General features: G+C 45.3%; 1 protein-coding gene and 3 gene segments (V, D, J or C); all 4 read right to left on the bottom strand.

Moving 5' to 3' along the window:
* The window catches only part of LOC122470398 (immunoglobulin lambda-1 light chain-like), a 336,020-nt gene that overhangs the window by 237,507 nt on the left and 75,363 nt on the right, over nucleotides 1-23,150 (bottom strand). The window lies entirely within an intron of this gene.
* LOC122470393 overlaps nucleotides 1-23,150 on the bottom strand; it is a 644,196-nt gene that overhangs the window by 222,953 nt on the left and 398,093 nt on the right.
* LOC122470388 overlaps nucleotides 1-23,150 on the bottom strand; it is a 901,179-nt gene that overhangs the window by 205,204 nt on the left and 672,825 nt on the right.
* Nucleotides 17,754-18,587, bottom strand: LOC122470937. The segment is given in 2 exon segments: nucleotides 17,754-18,310; nucleotides 18,454-18,587. Coding segments are annotated over 2 exon segments (588 nt in total).

The raw sequence follows: 23,150 nt of genomic DNA on the forward strand, positions 1-23,150 counted from the left end.
TTGTTAGATAAAGAATCTTGGCTGCAATTTTTTCCCATACAGCATGTTGAATATATCCTGCCATGGCCTTCTTGTCTGCCACATTTCTGTGAACAGATCTGCTGTGAACCTGATCTGTCTTCCCTGGTGGGTAATGGACTATTTTCCTCTGGCTGCTTCAAGGGTTTTTTCCTTGTCTGTGTATTTTACAAATCTATGATATGCCTTGGTGATGGCTGGCTTTTGTTAAGTTTAATGAGAGTTTTCTGTGCTTCTTGGATTTTGATGTCTATCTCCTTCCACAGATTTGGGAGGTTTTCAGCTATAATTTACTCACACAAACCTTCTACTCACCCTTCTCTCTCTCTTTATCTTCTGTAACTCCTATGATATGAATGTTATTCCATTTCAATAAGTCACTGAATTCCCTAAGTCTGCCTTTGTGATCCTTTACCTTTGTTTTCCTCTTCTTTTCAGCTTCATTAACTTCCATAATTTTTTTTTATTTATTTAAAAAAAATTTTTTTTTCAACGTTTATTTATTTTTGGGACAGAGAGAGACAGAGCATGAACGGGGAGGGGCAGAGAGAGAGGGAGACACAGAATCGGAAACAGGCTCCAGGCTCTGAGCCATCAGCCCAGAGCCTGACGCGGGGCTCGAACTCACGGACCGCGAGATCGTGACCTGGCTGAAGTCGGACGCTTAACCGACTGCGCCACCCAGGCGCCCCTAATTTCCATAATTTTATCCTCTGTATCACTAATTCACTTCTTGACCTCATTCATCTTTGCTGTCATGGCATCTATTTGAGTTGTATCTTGGTTATAGTATCTTTAATTTCAGTCGGAATAGATTTTAACTCTATGATCTCTGTAATAAGGGATTCTGTAATGTCTTCTATACTTTTTTCAAGCACAAATACTTTCCTTTACAATTTCTGTTTTAAATTCAAGTTCAGACCTCTTACCTATATCTGCATTGATTCAATCCAGGTCCATGGTTTCTCCTTGTTCTTTTTTGGGGGTTGGGGCATGAATTCCACAGTCTTGTCATTTTGAATTAAGAAAAATGTATAATAAAGTAAAAATTAAGATAAATTTAAAAAATTATAATGTTTATTTTTGAGAGACTGAGACATAGAGCATGAGCAGGGGAGAGGGAGAGAGAGAGAGGGAGACACAGAATCAGAAGACAGCTCCAGGCTCTGAGCTGTCAGCACAGAGCCCGACGTGGGGCTCGAACTCACAAACTGTGAGATGACCTGAGCCAAAGTTGGACGCTTAACTAATTAAGCCACCCAGGTACCCCGGATTTAAAAATTTTTTAAAAATCAAATAAAGGAAGCTATATCCTAGGTGTGTTTTGGTCTGCTTGTTAAGAGAAGCTTGATAGAAAATGGAAAAAAAAATAGAAAAATAGAAAAATAAATAAATAAAGTGAAGTTAAAAATCACTTTCTTTATCAATGAAAAAAAAAACACCCAGCAACAAAAACAAAAAAAAGAAGCAATAATAATAATAAATAGCAAACAGAAAACACCCAAATGGAGCTAGATACAGTTTCCTATAGATCTGAAAATTTACAGCACTCTATGATCAGTAGACTAAGTGCATGGAATGGATTTGTACTGGTCTTCTGGGGGAATGGTCTGCTATTGTGATTCTCTGGTTAACTTGCTCCAGTGGAGATGTTCCTGGAGGGTGCAGGGGGAAAGGGCTTGGTTTTATGGCTGGGTTCTCCACATAGTGGTGCTGTTTAGCTCACTGGGGTCCATCAGTGTTGGTGGGCTAATGTGAAAATGGCGTCACCCTACTCTCTTGTCTCCAGGGTAGACTGGCGTCCTCACAGACATGCAATTGATCACCCCTCCTGTGTACCCGGCTTCCATTAGCTCCCCACCTTCCCCCTTTCTGTGTCTGAGCTGTCTGCCTGCCGGGTGCTGCTTTCATCCAGAGCTATATCTCAGGCATGACTTTGTTTTAAAACCCCATACTTCAGAGACCCTTGTGGTTTGGACCCGTGCTGATCCTCTGAGGTAGGGTCTCACCATGCTGTGACTGGTGCCAGCTTGTCCCAGAAAATGTTGGCATGACTGCACCATGGCAGTGGCTCAGAGTTTATGGTAAATCACAACACACAGCTGATGCCAGGGTTCACTACCCTCAGCCGGGTCTTCATTTTTATACCAGTGAACTCTATGGCATCTGCCTTGTCTTTTGCCCATGGAGACACCATATTGCCTCTACCAAATACAATCCAAGCGGGGAAAGCCCTTCTCCCCATGTGACAGAGGGGATCCTCAGACCCAGCTGCCTGCTCCTGAGGATCTGCCCTGCTTCCTCCCCAAGCACTCTCAGATGTTGAACTTCAAAACTTCAGACTCTACACTCCGCTGTTTATAAAAAGTGGTGTTTTGAAATCTCTCCTTTTTCCCTGTCAACTTTTAGGAAACAGTTTTCTTGTGCAGCCCCCTGTGCGTGTTTTCACTCTTCCTTTTTCTCACTAGCTACTTTTCAGGGGGAGTGATTTTCTTTCTGGAACCCAACTGACACCGACATGCTGCTCTCTCCCCACCCCTCTCCTTTCCACATGAAAGGGCTCCCTCCCATCCGTGGCACCATGACTCTTCTCTCCCCCAATTCATCTCTCTATACCACATACCTGCCACATTCTTTCAAATTGTGCACCTTGTTCTGTTAATCGTCAGATTGATTTCCTAGTTGCTCAAAATGGTTTGGTGTTGATCTAGCTGTGTTCAGGGGGACAAGACAAGCCCAGCATCCCCTTAGTACTCCGCCACCTTAACTCCTCCCCTCTCTGTTCACTTTTGAATCTTTTTCCTGTCTTTCACTTTGCAGAATCTACCATCTTCAGATTTCCTCATGTGTTCTTCATTTTGTCTTGTTTGCTACTAATGTCAACCCTTGTGTTTGTAATCTGAGATGTAGATTTCACTGTAGAAGTTTGATTTGTATCCTTTAATTTTCTGTCTCCTGTTAACACGCCAAACATTTAGACTAAGTGTCGATTAAACATTGCAACAACATTCTTGCTTGAATGTCCATCCTTCCCTCCTCCTGCATCTTCCAGACCTGCTGCCCCATGACTGCCTGACCTATTCCTTTTTTTTTTTTTTAGGTCTAGAATATCTTTATTTTTTTATTTTTTTTTATGAAATTTATTGACAAATTGGTTTCCATACAACACCTATTTCTTAAATTAAGTTTCTGTCTTAAGAAAGTCTGTCTCTGTCTCTCCCTTTGTATATGTGTGTGAATGTAACATATAAAACACCTAGGTGTATATGAAAGACATGTCCTATTGAATCCCTATTCTCAGGAGAATCCTAACTAATGCCACTTGTTAGCTCTTACTCTTTGTGGTTCAAATGGTTTTATTTTAATGTCTTATTTAGAGTTGGAAATCCTACCTTCTAGCTTATGAAGTGCCTCCTTTTGACATGATGTCATTCTCATCTAGAAGAAGGAGGTGGTAACATGATTTTCTTTCCCCATCATTTTTGCTGACATTGTCATGAATTTTATTTTTACATAAATTATAAATCACAACATATTGATCTTATTTCTGCTTAAAGAGCTGACTTTTTAAATAGACACTAAAAATAAAACTTTTATAGTTACCCATTTAGTTTTGGATATCTGATACTTTTTATATCTTTGTATAAATTCCCATTTCTCTTGATCATCTTTTACTCATGCTTGTGCTAAGGGTATGCAGGTGATCAGTTCTGTGAGGTTTGAAGTATGAGAAAGGTTTAGTTTGTCTTCCCTTTTCAATGACATTTTCACTGGTTAAAAATTAAGGTTGAGATAAGAAACAGACTTTTGACTATGGAAAACAAACTGATGGCTACCACCAGGTGGTATTTGGGTGAGTGAGGTAGGTAGTGGGGATTAAAGAATACAAATATAAAAAAAATTAAGATTGACAATTTTTCTTTTAGCATTTTAGAGACATTGCTCCCCTGTCGTCTTGCTTACACAGTTGTAATAAAAAAATGTGCTCCCACCATGAGGCTGGTTCTCTGTAGGGAACACATCTCCTCTCTGGCTATGAAGGCATCTGTGTCCCTGGTTTGTAGCAATTTCATTAGGATGTGTGCTGTGCTGTCTCTCATGTTCCCTGTGCCGAAGCTTTGTTGAGCTTCATGGATTTATTGGTTCATGGGTTTCACCAAATTTGAAAACTCATTGGCTCTTTTTCCTTCAAATATTTCTTCAGTCACCACCTGCTCCGCACATTCTCTGCCTAATTTACTCCAAATACACAGTCTTTAGGTGGATTGCAATGTTTTTCCCTGCACTGAGGCTTTATTCACTTTTTCCAGCCATTTTGCTCTGTATTTCATTATGAATAATTTCTGTTGCTATGACATCAGGATCACGAATCTCTTCTTTGGCAGCATCTAATCTGCTGTCAACCTCATCTGTGTATTTTTACATCTCAGATCATGTGATTTTCATTGGGGAAGTTTGAAACTATACTGCTCCTAATATATCCAGTAATTCATGCACTCACAGTCACAGATTAAATATAGTTATAATAAATGCAAACATATCTTCTCTCAATCCACCATCTGCAAAGCATGCCTGGATGTGTGTGAGGAAGGGCAGCCTGGGGACCTCAGATGTGGGAACGTGAGCCAGACCTACTCATTGGTCTATCTACAGGCCTCCTGAGGCTAGAGGAGAGGATGACACAGATGGGGAAGAGGTTTGTCTCACTTCCCCATCTTCTTGTGTCAGTGTAAAAATTATCGCTCTTGTCTGATGACCTGCAGTGATAGCCTTGTCCTCGGCCTAGGTCCCACTGATGTCAGGGTAATAGTCTTCACTGAACTGGAGCCAGAGAGTTGGTCGGAGCACCACTCATTATCTTTTTAAAGGAGCAGCATGGGTACTTGGCTTGGATTCTTCTGGGACAACAATGGATATCTCCCTGACAGTACATCTCCAGAGCAAGTGATCATTGCTCTATGTCCCAAGCCCACGGACACTGAAGGAGGCTGAGTCAGCCCACTGGAGCCCAGGGAGCCTGAAAAGACAAAAGAGGACAGGTTGTTGTGAGGTTCAGGGATTCATTCCCTGGGTCCCAATAGTGAGGCCGTGCTGGCTGGGGCTGAGCTCAGGTTTGGGCACAGGCCCAACTCAGATCCTATGGGGACTGAACATGTGGGCAGGTGCAAGGGGCAGCACTTGTGCAGAGAGTGAAGAGGGGGAGCAGGAGAGGGATCCAGGCCATGGTAGAGACACTGAGAGCTCTGCTTCCTGTGACCCCATATCACTGTTGGGTCCAGGCCTTTCCAGGCCCTTGCATCAATACTTGTTAGAAATTATGCAAATTTATTCCACTTCAGGGACTCCTAATTGACAAACCAGTGGTGATATCAGAACATGTGACTGAAGAGGAAGACGGTAGCCTCCAGCATCCTGCAATCAGCTATCAGGTAAAAAGAAACAGCCTTGGCTTCCAATTTCTGGGATCAGTCACCTTCTTGGGGTCAGGCCACATGACAACTATCTCACACAAGTGTGTTGGAATCAGTCCTTGGCTCCCACCGTGGTCTTTCAGGTGCCTGGCTATGGGGCTAGGTCGGGTCCTCTAAGACACACAGACAACACGTGATTCAGGGAAAGGTGTTCCTGTGGCCTCATTACCTTCCTCCTTCTGCTTCACGTCTCCTCTGGCTCCACCAGACCCAAATGGTCCCAGAGTTGGCATGTCATTAGAATGTGGGACTTTATCCTTAGAATCTTTGTCTGTCATTTTGTCTGTGAGATTCACTTGTTCAACAACACCTGTGGTCAGGTGCAGTAAGAGGCAATTTCCAGGTACTAAGTCAGTTTCTCTTGGCAGCCACTTGGCACACTAAGGGGCCTGCAGGAGGAAGCTGCTGAAGTAGGGACAGGTTTGTCACAGTTGTGCTCAGCCCCGGGGAACTCCCCGGTTCACCTGGGGGCTGAGGCCACTCAGGGAAGTGATTGTTACCCTCCCATTCCCCTTACCACCTCAAGCCACAGGGAGACTAGGATGCTACTTGTGGCTCTGGTCCTGGTCTCCTGTCTAATCCCCCACGGATGACCTGTCTCTGCTTTCCTCAACGCTCCGCAGACTGGCTGAGCTGAGCAGGAACATGAGGGAGAGGTACACCTGACAGGAAAGGGAGATTCGGAGAGGCATGCAGGTCCCCAGTCCCTGAGAGGCAGAGAGAGGAGCAGGGGCTGGCAGGTGCAAGGCAGCAACAGTCACCTGCACCAGGTGAAGAAGGCCGCCCAGGCTGAGAGGGGATGTGGGACAACCTCAGTCAGAATGTTCCAGGTCCTGAAGGAGACAGCTTCTTCTTCTCACTTCTGCCAGATACCGGTTGTGGAGGAGGCACTGCTAAAGTTGACCATGGGGCCCCCTGAGGACCAGGGAGATGCCAGCCCATTCACTGTCATGTGATGAAAATGGGTGAAGTGAGAATCTCCAGATTATTATTCTCTAGAGGGACTTTTCATGATCCTTTAACCTGATAAATCCCTGGACATATTATTTTGGTCACAGGGATTCCCACTAAACATCTTCTTTGTAGTTCATCATGTCAATAAGTAAATTTTTGATAAAGATTCTAATTGTACATGCCATACTTTGGTGAGGAGAAAATTATTTTTTGACCTATGTCTCCCATGGCCATGAAGGTAATGCTCTGATTCAAGCCAGAGGGGAAATTGCAGAAGCTTCTGTTTTTCCTTATTAATACCTCATTTGTAGTTTTTACCTCATACAATGGCTCTAAAAATCAATTTCAAAACCATACATCAAAGAATCATGAAGAGAAATTCAGCTTATTCATTCATCTTTCCTTTCAGAGTGACAGGCGAGGCCCAAATACAGGCACAACCTCCATGCAGGGTCAGCGTGGGCATGGGTGTGAGGCCATGTGGGTCAGGCCTGAGCTAAAGGTGAGGCCTGCCTGGTGCAGGTGATGGGATTGGGGCAGCGGGAGGACATGACACCAGGAGAAACACCCCAGGTGGGACCCACAATGGACTGCACTTCCTTCACGGTTTCTGTAAAATCTAAGGAATGAAGGGCCTGGGGCAGGAGGGGCCTGGTCCCCTTTTCAAGAGGCGTCAGGCAGCCCTTGATGATGTGTGGACACCTTATCCAGGAACCAAAGGAGACGCTGCCCTGTGGCCCATTCAGGCTGTCTGTACCCAAGGGAAGAGGAATTCCTGCAGGACTGTGCTGAGACAGCTGTCTCCCTTCCTAAGTGACATGTGATCACATCTGGGGCCCATGTGATGTATAATGACATCCTAAATCTTTATCACCTACTGTAAATCCTGACTCCAGCTCCCATAGTCATACTAGCCTCCCACTCTGCCACTGTTCAGTAGGATAAACATAGACCAGAGGACAGAGAACTGCTAGAGTCGCCCACAGTGCAGGGCCTGCGCCAGGACCAGGGAGGACACCTACCCGGTCCTAAGTCCTGACCAGCAGCTGCTCAGAGGACAGGTGAGAGTGAGAGCCAGGCCATGGTAGGAGGGTTTGTGTCCCATCCCCATCCTTCTGTGTCACCTTGAGTCACTGAAGACACACCCACTGCCATGGTAAGTGGCACAGCAATGGTCAGCCTTGTCCTGGCCCTCAGTTCTGGTCAAGCTCAGGGGGGCCATGTCCCAAAGTTCCATCCTCAGAATTGGACCCCGATGGTCACTCTTATCTGTCTATATAACCAGCTCAGGGACAAGCTTGGCTTCTGTCAGTACCAAGAGAGATGTTCACTCCTGAGCTCATTTGCAGAACAGGGGATCCTGGGCCTGCCTGGGGCCACTGACAGGGGGGTCTGCCTCAGATCAGGGGAGGCATCGAGCCTGTAAGAAAGAAGAGGAGAGGGGGATGGAGAAATAAAAGGGAGGATAAGTCAGAAATCACTGGCCCAGCCCTTAGGGGAGGGAGCGATGTGGACACAGGGGATTGCAAGGCCTGATGCCATGGACCCAGGATGGGAAGGAGAGCAGGGCACCTGTGCCTGGCACTGTGGCTCCCTGTGGGCCTCTCACCTGTGCTGGGAGCAGCCAGAGAGCAGGAGTGAGGCCACACAGAATGTGGTCCTGGGAGGATCAGCACCACAGGCCCCCTGGGAGCTGTTCTACATGCAGATGCCCGGGCCTCACCCAGACCTGCCATGGCTGTAGCTGCATCTTGTGGAGACCCCCCTCCTCAGGGGACTGTGTGCTCACTGAGCTTCACAGGCTAGGGGTCTGGGCCACTGTGGAATATCTCACTTCCTCTGCTCATCTTCCGGAGTCCTACCTGGCCACCTGGGACACAGAGCATAACAGTCTTGCTCTGGTCAAGTAAGCTTGGTACTGATTATAGACGCTGTAGTGCTGTGGAGAAAATGGGTTAAGAATGGACTCTTTCACCAGCCACATGGAGTGTGTGCTGTGGATGGGTGAGACCCCAGGGAATATGGGCTGCACAGCCCTGGAGGCAGAGAGTGTGCCTTGTCTGCTTTTGTCTCCTTCTCTGAGTGCATCATGTGCAAGAGTGGAGGGCACCCGCAGGGGTGTTTCATGGTAACTACATGGGGAGCTGAGTTTCTACTACACAGTTGTGACAAGAAGGATGTGCAAGGGTCCGGGAGATCCCCTAATACTCCCTGGTCTGTGATTACAGTAATATATGCACCACAATCCACTTCAGCAGGTCTGATAATGGGCCACCTTCCCTGAATAAAGGCTTAGTTGTGCTGGCTGGTAGGGATGACGATTAGATCAGGTATTTGCTATGGGAAGGGAAATATGGGGTGGGTGGTGAAGATGTAATTACAGACACCACTCTGACCACGGGCTAGTGGCAGAAATGAGCATGAGAGAGGCAACACGTGTTTCTTCCTTATGTTGTAGGAATGTGCATACTAATCATATGTTTCTGTTTTGTTCTCCTGTGTCATCCTATTATCATCTAACATGAGGTGTGTTAACAGTAGGTAACTTTCTATCTCAATATTGAAGTTATAGAATATCAAATCATCTGGGACAAAAATAAATATCTCTAGCAGAGAAAAATGTATTTTGTATCCTACTATGGGGGAAGGATAAGCATATTTGGCGTCATCACGGGAGAATTTCATCATATCAGGTGAAAGCATGGTTCCCAATATTCCCTTTATTTGCACTCTGTGGTTTGTGTGGATCTGGGTGGATTTCACGTGGGCAAGTTTGAACTGTGGTGGCTTTTTAAGTGTCAGCACTGTGAACTATAATTCACAGAATTGTTTTCTGTCTATATTTCTGGGTAGGGTGAGTGTAAAGAGATTCTTGTGCACAATTTGGGGGGGGTGGGTAGAGGTGAGGCCGCACCCATTTTGTGTCATGCTCCCATGGTTGTGTTACTTCCAGTCACTTTGTAGGAGGAGGCGGCTGTCCCAACATCCCCCATTTGCCATCAAGATGGATGTGACAGTCCCAACTGTCTTTCAGAACCCAGTGCACTTAGTGTGTCCAGAATTTTTTTTCATTGTATAAAAATACAAGGAACAATCTGATCTGTCTGGAGATCTGACATGGACATTGGGAATTTTGGAGAGAAACCCCGGCTTAGTGTATTTAGTGGCCTCCTTGAGGACCATGTCCGGGATGTCAGCCATCCTGGATTGGGTTCCTGAAAGCAGAATCTGAGATGGAGATGTGAATCTCCAGGTGCAGGAAATCTGGAAGGAGGAGGGAGGTCAGACTGGACAGAAGCAGAGCAACCCACACAGAGGGAAATATCAGAGGAGGCCTCATTCCTGTAGGGAGCTCAAATTTGAGACCTTCCAGGACATGTGAAATTGAGGCAGGGCCTTTAGATCTAGGCCTCAGAAGATGATTCAACTGAACCTCTCTCAGAAGAGACATAAAACTGAAGAGGCATTTCTCTGAACCGAGAGTACTCCCAGGAAGGAGGACTCCTGTGAGCCTTCAGGGGCTCCAGGCAGCAACGGGTTGGTGGGTGAGCCCAGAAAAGGGGATATAGGTGATACCCCAGTGTCTACGGTACTGGTCTGCTCCACTCAGGTGGACGTGGCTCCACACATGCACCAAGGCTTCAGGACATCAGCTGAGCTTACAAATTTTGGGATATAATTCCACTCTGTTGTGTAAGCGGTAGGCCATTGACACATCATGGAAATGCAAAGATGAACATTGGATGAAAGTCTCCCTGTGTCTTTTTCCTACCCAGGCCCTCTGTCCTACATTCCTGAAATGGCCCAGAGAACCAGGGAAGCCTAGTGCTGTCCCCTCTACATGAACTGGTGACCCTCCCTGTGCAGAGCCTGCCTGAAGGGCAGAGTTGGGGAAGAGCTCCAGGGACCTCAGACTGAGAACCTGGGCCAGACCTGCTCATGCTTTGTCCACCGGCCTACTAGGACTGGAGGAGAGTGTGACATAGATGGGGAAGGGGTTTGTATCTTACTTCCCAATATGCCTGTGTCACTGTGACAATTACTACTGCTCTCCCACACTTGACAGTAATAGTCAGCCTCGTCTTTGGCCCGGGCCCCGCTGATGGTCAGGGTGACCATGTTCCCTAAACTGGAGCCAGAGAATCGGTCAGGGATTCCTGATGGCCAGTTGCTATCCTTATTAGTGACCCGCATGGGGACTTGGCCTGGCTTCTGTTGGTACCCATGTGCATATTTTTCCCCCAGTACATCTCCAGGGTAGGTGATTGTAGCTGTCTGTCCCAGGGCCACCGATACTGGGCTGAATCAACCCACCAGAGGCAACGGAGCCTGAAAAGACAGAAGAGAGGTTGGTGTGAGATCCTGGAGCCCATACCCAGTGACCCAAAACTGAGGTTGTGCTGGGCTGAGTTCAGGGTTTGGGGCAGACCTAGCCTCAGGTCCTGTGTGGGCTGAGCATGTGGCCAGGGTCCAGGGACAGCACCTGTGCAGAGAGTGAGGAGGGGGAGCAGGAAAGGGGTCCAGACCATGGTGGATGTGCTCAGAGCTCTGGCTCCAGAGACCCACAGCACTGCTGGGATCCACCCTGGCCTCTTTTTCCCTTCCAGGCCTTTGGATTAGTGATTGTTACTAGTTATGCAAATCTCCTCCACTTCTGGGACTCCTAATTGATGCCTCAGTTGTGAGATCAGAACATGTGACTCAGGAAGAAGAGGGGAGGCCCCAGATTCCTCCAAGCAGCTCTCAGGTCAGACCACCAGCCTTGGCCTTCAAGGTCTGGGATCACAGTCACCAGGAATCAGACCACGTGACAAATGTCTGAAAACACTCTGCTAGGGGCGTGTCCTTGGATACCTCTGTGGTCTCTCAGGAGCCTGGCCATGGGACTGGGCTGGGCCCTCTGACAGATACAGACAATATCTGATTCAGGGATAGGAGGTCCTGTGGCCTCTTTGCCTTCCTCTTTCTGCATTATGTCCCCTCTGCATCCCTGAGAGGCACTCTGGTCTCATCCTTGGTCTGTTGTTAGAATGTGGAACTTTATCATTAGAATGTTTGTGCATCATTTTGTCTGTGGGAGTTCACATGTTAAAAACCACCTGTGGTTGGAGATTCATCACAACCTCTAGTCTAGTGACATGTGGTGGTTTCATCTCTTTGACATCCCCCCATCCTAAAACAGACCAGCAATTGGCATTTTCAATCCTTTCTTCCTTTTATTTTTTTCATCAGTGTTAGATGCAAATGGGAATTGCATGAGAAACCATCCCTGACTTAAAAAAACACCATCAAGGGACACCTGCGTGGTTCAGTCAGTTAAGTGGACAACTTTTAACTTCAGCTCAGGTCATGATCCTGAGGTTCGTGGAATCACAAGTCCCATGTTGGGCTCCATGCTGACAGCATGGAGCCTGCTTGGGAATCTCGCTGTCCTCCTGTCTCTCCTCCCACCCCCTGACTCGCGCTCACTGCTCTCTCTCTCTCCCTCTCTCTGAAAATAAATATATAAAAATTTAAAAAACAAAACAAATCAAAACTACCAGCAAAGTCCAGGTCTTGTTAGGGTCCCCAGGATATGTCTTCCCACATGGGTGAGCTTTGGAGGCAGAGCCAGGGTCCCTGCAGGGAGCTGGATCCTGTCACTGAACCAAAGATGACCCAGAGACTGGAGATGTGGCCTGAGGCTGAAAGAATCCACTTCGCTCTGGAGACAGTCTCACAAGGACACTGTGGACACCATTTCCATGCACAGGGGCTCCATGTGCCCTGCCTCCCCCCCTCCCCCCTGAGGTGTTCCAGAACAAAGAAGCTACAGCCCCAGTTCCAAGCCTGCCTGGAACATGGGGAAGGAGAGGCAGAGGGTGAGTGGTCAGGGTGTCTCTGGATGTGACCCACACAGACAAGTCAGCTCTCCGCGGACACTGGTGGACAGTGAGCGGGCCTGCATTTCCCAAGTAAGGCATTCACTGTGTCAGGAATTCCTTCAGTGTCCTGGATGACACTGTGTCTGACCCTCAGAACGTGGTCCCTGCAGCCTGAGAAGATAGGATGGATCATCCCCACTTTCTTCTGATGACTGAACCCTGGACAGACACCTGCTGCCCCCCAGGCCTGGTGTCCCTGTGAGGCTCCACCTAGGCAGCCCCAGCCTCCGTCCTGCTGCTCCTGCTGCAGCTCTGCTGCCCCCTGCTGGTGGAGGAGACTCAGACCGGCAGGTTCCCTCCTGCAGGTCAGGTCACCCCACGGCACCTGTCACCTGAGAAAGGGTGTGGACCAGGGAGCCCAGCCTTCCTCCCTCCCCCAGGCAGCTGCCCAGCCCCCTGCCCAACCCAGCACACACAGGTTATGTACACTGTGCAGGATTCAGGACAGACGGGATTCCTGTCCTTGTCCCAGGGTTGAAATGGCCTGGTTTAGCCCACTGTCTTCTTACAAAAAGGAGAGTACAGGATAAAGTGTAGTGCATTTGAAAAGGATCGAATGTCCAGACAAACCTATGTGATCCTATTGCCACCAGATTCCTGTGCATATAGGAATCAAGACGGATGCTTCCTGTGTCTCTATTAGTGTAGTTGGGTCATCAGAACAACAGGTGATGCTTCTGGAGCTAAGTTGAGCCGGCAAATCTTTACTTTTATTATTATTACTACTATCTTAAGTACTACTATTTTTATTACAACTCACATCTTTTGGGTTTGTTGTAACAAGATTTTTTTTAATGTTTATTTTTGAGAGAGAGAGAGAGAGAGGTGGGGGAGGGGCAGAGAGAGAGGGAGACAGTGAATCCGAAGTAGGCTCCAGGCTCCAAACTGTCAGCACAGAGCCCAACGCAGGGCTGGAACTCACGAACTGTGAGATTATGACCTGAGCTGAAGTTGGACGCTTAACTGACTGAGCCACCCAGGTGCCCCTGGCGTGACAAAATTTTAAACTTGCCTGTCTGCGGTTTGGTAAATTGGGAATCTGCTAGTTCAGACTTGAATATAATTGTACATGATACAGGTCACAGTTCAGCTCAATCCCATTCCTCAAATTTCCACTAAGGAAGACAGGAGACTACAAGACCAAGATTAACTCACTGAGACCCCACTTCATCCTTCTAATTAATTGAACTCTTCAATATTTTGTATCACTTAATTTGCAAGATAGTCTTTCTGATATCAGTTTAATCATCCCCACTTTATAGCACATGACAATTGAAACTTAGAGACCAAGGTCCAGAAATCAGAGGAAGGTAGGGTGAGTCCAGGAGTGCAGCCCTGTACAGGATTTAGATCCTGGGGCTGGGATCTTTGGGGCAGATCTTGACCAGGTCAGGAGGGAGAACGTGTGAGGCCAAGCTGGGCAGCAGGGCTTGTGTCTCTGGGCTCACTGCCATCCCCATCCTAGCCGGGCCTATAAAGGAGCCCCCTCTACACTGCACTTGGGGAAGATCATCACTTGGGGAAGATCATCAGGGTCATGTCCCATTTAGAACTGGAGAATCTGTGGGGATGGTGGAGGCTGTCTGGCTGTGCAGCGGCCTGGCCTGTGTCCTGATGCTGTGCTCTGCATTGTTGCTTAGTCTTCTCTCTGCGATTCCCTGAGCAGGTAGTTGTGACAGGGTTCTAATGACCACTCTATTGGGGACATGTGGGTCTTGTAGGAGACACAAAGTCATCAGGTTCTGCAGACTGTGGGGCTGATTCTTGAGGGTTCCGCCCCGTGTAGCAACCCTGGACTTATCTCAAGTTCAGGGTCATCATCAGGATTTTGTAGGGGTTGAACCTGTGTGTTACTGAACAGAATTGGTTCTGAGCTCAGTTTTGGCTGCTCGTCCCTAGAAAATCAACACTCTAGAGGTAAGTAATGGGGGGAAAGGAGAGGGAGCTTTATTCAGAGAGCTGGCAGTATGGGAAGATAGTGAACTAATGTCTCAAAGAACATCTTCCCCATCCATGTGAAGCTAGAGGGTTGTAAATGGGAAGGCATGGGACAAGGGAGGGGACCATGTGGAGGAGACATAGGAGTCTAGGGGGCTAGTTGTATGTGGACATGACCCTGAATAGATTTGCTGGCATTCATGGCAGCTATTTTTTTTTAATGTGGTCAGATCTTATCTTCTGGGAAGTTTGGTCCTTCACTCCACAAGGTGCAAGGCTAGTGGTCTTCAAATCTCAGAGTATGAGTTAGTTCTGCTTAGATCAAAGGACTTATGTCAGCAACCAAGGAGGGCCTAAGTTCTTTGATGTTAAGAGTGAGTGAGGAGGCAGAGAGTGAGGAGGAGGAACAGGCGATGGTCAGGCCATGGAGGGGACCCCAGAGTTCTGTCTCCTGAGCCCACTGCTGAGCCTAGCCACCCCAAGCCTCCCTCATTCCCTACTGGTCTCTGTGAAAATGCTCCTTCTCAGACTGGTGGAGAGAATCCTGGGCGGGCTTCATAGCTCTGGTTCATGAGGAGCTGTGCTCACCTCTGGGCTCCATAGAGGAGCTCTTGTCACTCTGTGTCTGAAACAACTTAAAGCCGTGAGAAGAGGTGAGGGCATGTCTGTAACTGTTCTCCTGAAATGTACATTCTGATCATTTATTTCCATTTTTGTGTGTGTGGAACATGAAATATTCCATCCTAAACATTTATAAGTGTTCTCTTCCTCTTCCTTGATTCTCTGTATGTTCTGAGTATTTTTTTATATCATTAATTGTGCAACAGAATTAAGTGGGAATATGTTCTGAACTTGTGCTTAGTATGACTTTCTTATTCTTGGGTGTTGCTGTTCAACTGTTTGACAATATCTATCTTTTTTTGTGGTGTGTAGGCTATGTTCTGAATGTGAGTAGTAATATAGTTTAATTAGGCCGCACCTTGCTATTTATTTTCTGAATGTTCCATCAATTGCTGTGTTTTTCCTTTTATCCCTTGTTTCAGAGTAATGGAACATTTTTTTTTATGATACATTCTATTTGTCGGTTTCGGCTTATTAGCTATAACTCCTTGCTGCCTTTTTATCTGTGACCCCTGACTGTCTGCATTCAGGCGATACTAAACCTCGTGACAGAGAGGATCACATCCTTAGAGCACACTTCCAGCTCGCTCTCCTCAGCCCTGCGGTATGAGTGTCATCACCTCACTGTTAGCTACAGTGTAAATTCCAACATCTGCAGTTATTAGATTTGCTTTAGATGGTGATTTCTTTTTCAAAGAGAGGTAAATAATAAAAATATTCTTAATGTTTACCTCTGTAGCTATCATTTCTGACTCTTACATTCATTTTGTAGATTCAGATTCTCTCTGGAATCCATTTCTCCTATGGGAGGGAAGTCCAGTATTATTTCTTGTATTGAGGGTCTGCTGATGATCAATTCTGTCACTTTGGTACATCTGAAAGAATTTATAATATCCTTCATCAGGGAAGGATAATTTCCCTGGATAAAGAATTAAGGTTTTTCTTTTTCGTTTCTTTAAAGATGTTAATCTACCGCCCTCTCTCGTGCATCTCTGCTATTGAGAAATCTGTTGGAATCCTTATCCGTATTCCCCTGAACCAAGTAACTTTCCCCTCTGCCCTCTTTTAAAACTCTTTTTCTCTGCCTTAAACAATTGGATATGGATGGGTGTTGTGTGTAGTCTTTACCCCCATTGCTTTACCCTCATTGTGCTTGGGTTTCTCAAGAATTTGGAATCCATAGGTTTTGAATTTTCATGACATTTAGAACCTTTGTGGTCACTAATTCATCAATATTCTTTTCCACCTCCCCTCCTTCACTCCCGGGACACAATCACATGTGTATCCGTTGCTGAACTTTCCTACACTCAGTGGTGCTCTAATCACTTTAAAGTCATTTTGTGCCTTTCTTTTGCAGTGTCCATGCTGCGTTCATGTTCAATCACATGTCTGCACGTCGTGTCTGCTGCTAATCTCAGTTCTTGTGTTTGTAATCTGAGACCTTGTGGGTTTCATCTCTAGTAGTTTGATTTGGATCCTTTAATTTTCTTCTCTGTCTCCTCTTAGCATTTCTGTCATTCAGACTAGATTTGGGTTAAAGTCTGCAACATCGTCCTGACTTAAACCCACAGCCTTCTGTCCTTCCTGCAGCTTCCAGACCTACCACCCCATGGCTGTGTGAGACATTTCTCAATGTCATTGTCGCTCTCTCCCACTGTCTCTGTCTCTGCATCACAGATAAATATGCACAGACCCATACATGACACACATGTTCTATTGGATCTGTATTCTCTGGACTGTGCTATGTAACGCGCCTCATTAGTTATAACCCTTTATTGTTAACATAGTATTATTTTAATGGTTTATTTTGGGTATACAGTCCTCAGCTCCTAACTATAAAAGTGTGTCCCAGGCCATGGAATCATTCACACTGTAGGATAAGGATGTCATAACACAGTCTCATCTTCCTTACAATTTCATGTGTGGTTTTTTTTTTTGTACATCCGTCATATATCACATACACTACTATAGTTTTTCTTTAAACACTTGACTATCTTTTATAAATATGAACCACTAAACTTATTTTTGTATTTACCCATGGAGTTATGATACCTGATGCTTTTTCTATCTTTGTGTGTATTCCCCTTTCCCTCTGTCACCCTTTCCTTCTGTCTGAGGGGCGTCCTTTACTGTTGCTTGTGCCGAGGGTCTGTGGGTGTTCTGAGAGGTTTGCGGTCTGGGAAAGGATTAGTGTGTCTTCCCTTTTCAATGAGATTTCTCCTGGGTAAAGGCCAAAGTTTACAGGCATTTTCTAGGGGGATTGTGAAGACATTGCTCCCTGTTCTCTTGCTTACATGGCTGTAATGAGAAATGTGCTTCCACCATGAAATTGGTTCCTCTGTAGGGAACACATCTCCTCTCCGGCTGTGAGAGTGTCGGCATCACTCGTTTCTAGCAATTTCCTCAAGATGTGTTCTGTGCTGTCTTTCATGTCCCCTGTGTCCAAGCTTTCTTTAGACTCTTGGATATATTGGTTTATGGATTTCACCAAATTTGAAGCCTTTTTATAGATTATTTCCTCACCTATGTTTTATGAACCATCCGTTCCTTCTCTTCTCTCCCTCTGTTTCTATCCTGCACACTCTCTGGGTGCCCTGAAGTTGTCCTACAGGCACTGAGCTTATATTCACTTTTTTTCTTAGGTGTTTGCTTCTGTGTTTCATTTTGAATAGTTTTAATGCGTGACATCAAATTCACCCTTCTCTTCTTTTACAGCATCCAATCTGCTGTCAATCTATCCAGTGTATTTTTAAATTTCAGAACATTTCATTACGGGAGTTTTAAAGAAGTTGGTCTTTGAGAAATGTCTTCCATGTCTTCTTCTCAACACGCAGGCATTCATTCACCCACAGTAACGGAGGAAATGTTGTTCTAATAACTGTTTATGAATCCCCTGCCGATCCACACTGTGCAGAGCCTGCCTGGTAGGTGAAGAGTAAGGGGACAGACTCCAGACCTCAGATCTGGGGACCTGGGCCAGACCTACCGATTGCTTTGTGCACAGTCCTGCTGGGACTGAAGGAGAGTGTGACATAGATGGGAAAGGGGTTTGTGTCTCACTTCCCCATCTGCCTGTGTCACTGTGAGCATCACCACTGTTATCATAGGACTGACAGTAATAGTCAGCCTCGTCCTCAGCCTGGGCCCCGGTGATGGTCAGAGTGGCTGCATCCCCCGAGCTGGAGCCAGAGAATCTGTCAGGAATCCCTGTGGGCTTCTCACTATCCTCATAAATGACCAGCATGGGGGCTTGGCCTGGTTTCTGCTGATACCAGTTAATAATACTGCTTTCGAAGCTGTCTCCCTCGCATGTAATCCTGGCCGTCTGTCCCAAGGCCACAGACACCGCAGGTGGCTGAGTCAGTTCAGAAGCTGCCACAGAACCTGAAAGAGAGGAGAGTGCATCTGAGGATGAGAGTCTTATTTTCAGAGAGTACGTACTCTGCAGTGTCCTCTGTTCTGAGCAGAAGGTCAAAGTCAGGCTGATCCCTGGTATCTTTTGTGGGCTGAGCTATGGGGAGAGGCACCTGTGCAGAGAATAAGGAGGGGCAGCAGGAGAGGAGTCCAGGCCATGGTGGAGATGCCCCAGGCTCTGCTTCTGAACCCACAACTGGGAATGGGGCATCAGAGCTTCTCTTAACCTCATAAAGGGGATGTCCTCATGCAAATCTACTTCCTTCTTTGTGGCCTTTTTGAATGGCTCCCTGCTAAACAGAGAACAACTGTTACTTAATTTACATGGGCCCTAAAACCAAAGCCTGTACTCAAGATCTCCAGAACTCTCTCTAAGGTTGAGGGGAAAACACTGACCCCCTCCCTCCAAGACATGCACACACATTCAGTCTTTGTCTGGGGCTTCCTCTCTGGGCTTGTCAGGAACACCTCAGTCATCCACTGTAGTGATGAGATCCATGGGGTAGGGCTGGGAGTTCATGAAACCAGAGTTTGTAGAGACATTGGTCATACTGTTGTGTGAGAGGCCAGAATTCGATCATTTGACACAGTGAGTTGTTCATGCAGTGTTGAGGCCGTTTTCTGTTTGTTTATCTGTGTTTTATGTGTTAGAAAAATACGTAGGAGAAAATCACCAGGATTCAGGGCTAGGCAAGAATTTTTTGATGAAATGTTTAGTAAAATGAAAGTTTAATAAATTGAACCTCATCAAAATTAAAATCTTCTGCTTTGCAAAAGTTTCTAAAGAGGATGAAATAAACAAGTAATAGAAAACATTTGCAAAATACATCCAACAACTAGTGTATAGAGTATACAAAGAACTATCAAGACTAAATATTAAAAAGAAACCATTTAAGAAATGGGCAAAAGAGTAAGCATTTCATCAAAGACAATACAGAGATTGAAGTAGCACAGGGAAAGATGTTCATCATTAGCCATGAGAATCATGCAAACTAAAACCACAATAAGGTATCACTACATACCTATCAGAATGGCTAAGATAAAATATTATGACAACCCCAAATGCTGGCAAGGATGTGAAGGAATTGCATCACTCATGCATTGCTGATAGGAATGTGAAATGGTGCAGTCACTCTGGAAAAGAGTTTGACAGCTTCTTAAAAAACTAAACTCGCACTTACCATGCAACCCAGCAACTATACTCTTGTGCATCTATTTCAGAGAAATGAAAACTTATGTTCACAGAAAAACCTATGCACATAATTTCACAGCACCATTATCTATAATAGCCCCAACTGAGAACATTCCAGATGTTTTCCCATGGGTAGTTGATGAAACAGACTTTGGTACACTGAAACCATGCAATACTATTCAACAATGAAAAGGAAGGAACTCTTAATGCACACAACAATTTTGATGAATTTGCAGGGAATTATGAAGAATGAAAATGGCAATCCTCAAAGCTAAGTAATGTGAGATTCCCCACCTCCTTTGTTTCTTTTTCAATATCACTTCTGAACACACAATATTTTAGAAGTGGAAATGAATTATTGGATGGCATGGGTAGAAGCAGAAAAGGGAACTTGAGTGGGGAAAGATGGATGTTGTGATAAAGGACAATATAAGGGGTCCTTGTGGTGATGGAGCTCTTTTGTATCTTGACTGCTCTAATGGATATACAAAGCTACACATGGGTCTAAATCACATAGAGCTAAATACACAGACACACATAGACACTGAAGTACATATGAATACAAGAAAACCTGGGGAAATCTGAATGTTAAAAAAGGGTGACTATTTAATCAACCAGTTCAACAACAAGATAAAAAGATGCTGAAAAGATATTCAGTATCATAAGCTACCAAGAAAATGAAACTTAAAAACATACTGAGACATCAGTCCAGGCATACTAGAATGACTGTATAAAAACAAATCAGGTCTTCAGTGCTAAAGGGATATAGAGCAACTTGAAATCCCATCAATGCCTGGTGATAATGAAAATGCAGGGGAGCCTCAGTCAGTTAAGTATCAGACTCTTTAATATCAGCCCAGGTCATGATCTCGAGGTCATGAGATTGAGCCTCACATTGGACTCCAAGCTGAGGGCAGAGCCTGCTTGGGATCTCTTTCCCTCTCTCTGAAACTCCCTGTGCTCTCTCTCTCTCTCAAAATAAATAAATTAACATTAAAAAATAGAAAAAGAAAAATCAAGCATTCACATTGGAAACTAGTTTAACAGTTTCATAGAGTGTTAAATATGTATCTATCATATGACCCATTAATTCCATTTCTAGGTATTTACCCTAATGAAATGAAAACCTAACATCCACAAAATAACTAAAAAATGTTTTAAATGTTTTATTTGAAATTGTCATAGAGTTGAAACTGGAAATAACCCGAATATACCTTAACTGGGGAGTGGATAAACAAACTGGTTCATCCACACAATAGACTTCTACTCAACAATTAAAATGAAATGAACTATTAATACTTACAAAAACATAGATGGATCTCAAATGCATTATGCTTAGTGAAAGAAGTCAGAACCAAAAGGCTACCCATGTATGATCTCATTTTTACGATGTACTTGCAAAGTGCAAACTGTAGGCACAGACAACAGACCAGAAGTTGCCAGGGTCTGTGACTAGAGGGAGAGTCTATTGCAAAGGAGCATTGGGACTTTATGGGTAATTGAGTGACCTGTCATATACTGCTATAGTGGAAGTGCTTACACCTCTGTGTGCAGGTTGTCAAAACTCAAAGAACTGAAATATTCACTAAAAGGATAGTTTTTAGTGTATGTAAATTGCAACTCATTTTAAAAAGGAGAGAAAAAAGAAAGGAAAGGAAAAGAAAGGAAAGAAAACAAAAAGCTGTGGTAGGCAAAGATTCCCAGGAGCAAATCTCACTAATCTCTCTAATCTCACTTAGAGATTAGTGTAGGAGGTCTAGACAAACCTGAGAATACAACCCAGAGTAAAGGAAAAGATGAAGAAACAGGTATGAGCAGGGAAGGACATTGGCCTGGGAGATTGTCACAGCCTGGCCTGCAGTCGAAATTGTGTGAACTCTGATACAGGGTGTGTTCTTCATTGTCCTACAGAATAGGGTGAAGCATCCAACTGTCATCCCACCCACATGCGGAGGTCACCAGATGCAGGCTGCCATCAGGAAGGGGGCATGTCGCTGGAGTGCCAGCTCTCTTTGGCACAAGTAGGTCCTGGAGCTGCAGTTGCCAACATGCCCCACCTCTGGGAAATGAAAGCTTCAATCCTGTAGGTAAAGGTCAGGGATTCTGGTTGTCACACGGGACAACTAGTACAATCACAGACTCAATATCATTATTTTTGGTGTTGTGACCATTATAGAACAAAGTCAGCAAGACAGCCAGACACACACACAAACACCCACTCTAGGACAGGAAAAAAAATTTGGAAAGAGCATATGAAAAAGGAACACACAGCATAGGATACAATGGGATGTTAGAAGAATTAAGTAGAACATGACTAATGGGGAGTATTTCAGACATCTCCAGAGAAAGAGATTGAGAATGAGAACTTTTGATAACTAGTGAGAATGGGGAGCTGGTGAGGGGTGGAAAGGAAGAAGGGAGGGTGATGCAGAATGAGTAGGGGGGAGTGGGGAAAGGAGACTTCTTTGAACACACTCTCACTCTTGGCTCAGCATGCCTTGCCACCCCTGTCTTATCACCTACATTTTTCCTCCGGGCTCAATCTTGTGACTTGTTTCAGATGCTCCCTGAGTTAAATTGTAAATAACTTATCAGGCCCAAGAGATTCCCCAAATGAGACAATGGTACTAAAGGACTTCCTTTCTGGAGGACTCTAAAAGGCCACAAGCTACACAAGAACTTTTGACATATATTTTCATTCCTGGTCTCAGGATCTCCTAGCAATTGGTGAAGGCAAAAACCACTGATGAGGAACAATCCAAGAAGTGATATCATTTTTCACACTGGTCATTACTCATTTTCACATGACAAGAGCTGACCAGTGTCTCTTACTGAGACCCTGATCCTGCTATAAACTTGACAAATAAAAATGGCTACTCATGGAATTCTTTAACCCCTTTTAACGGATGATTTGTAGTTGTCACTCTCCCATTGGTTGGGTACCATCTAAGCATGACAGGGAATGCTCTTAATCTGCCTCCCTTTTCCATTCATTGTCTGTACTTCACAGTGTGTCCTTCTGTCTGTCCACTTAAGGCTACTGAGTCACTTCTTCCAAGTTATAAATACCAGAATTCCCCAGGAGGGCTTGGAGGTGGTATGATTCACACTAGAAGTTTGGATAGTATTTCTCCACCATCCTCTCTACTGCTTTTCCTCAAATGTAAGTAGTGGAAGGAAATCCCTACTAGAGGGACCTATGTGAGGCCGTTCTGGAACAAAATGACTGCAAACTCTTGGTAGAGAACAACCCTCTACATAAGTGAGTTACATGGCCCTGTGATCCCCTGTGACTGCAGCCAGCCAAATGCTAAAAGAATTCACTGCAAGACCGAGACTTGATGTTGACCTCTTCTCTTGCTCCTCTTGCACCCTTGCCCACTCCCTCTCCAGAAAAGCCACCTTTTTTCCTCCTACTCACTTGCGAGTTGTCCATGCTGTGGGCAGTTCCTGGACTTTCCATGACTAGGGGGACCCAACCTGACTTTCTGAGATCCAGCATCAAAATCCCTCCCAACCCTGCTCAGGTCAGTGCCCATGGATGTTAACACAGTGTTAACTCAATTTTAACACAAAAGTGTGAGTGTGTGTGAAAGATGCTTGTTTTCCAGATGCCAG

This window comes from Prionailurus bengalensis, chromosome D3 (assembly GCF_016509475.1).
Source record: "Prionailurus bengalensis isolate Pbe53 chromosome D3, Fcat_Pben_1.1_paternal_pri, whole genome shotgun sequence".
In the NCBI taxonomy this organism is placed as follows: domain Eukaryota; kingdom Metazoa; phylum Chordata; class Mammalia; order Carnivora; family Felidae; genus Prionailurus; species Prionailurus bengalensis.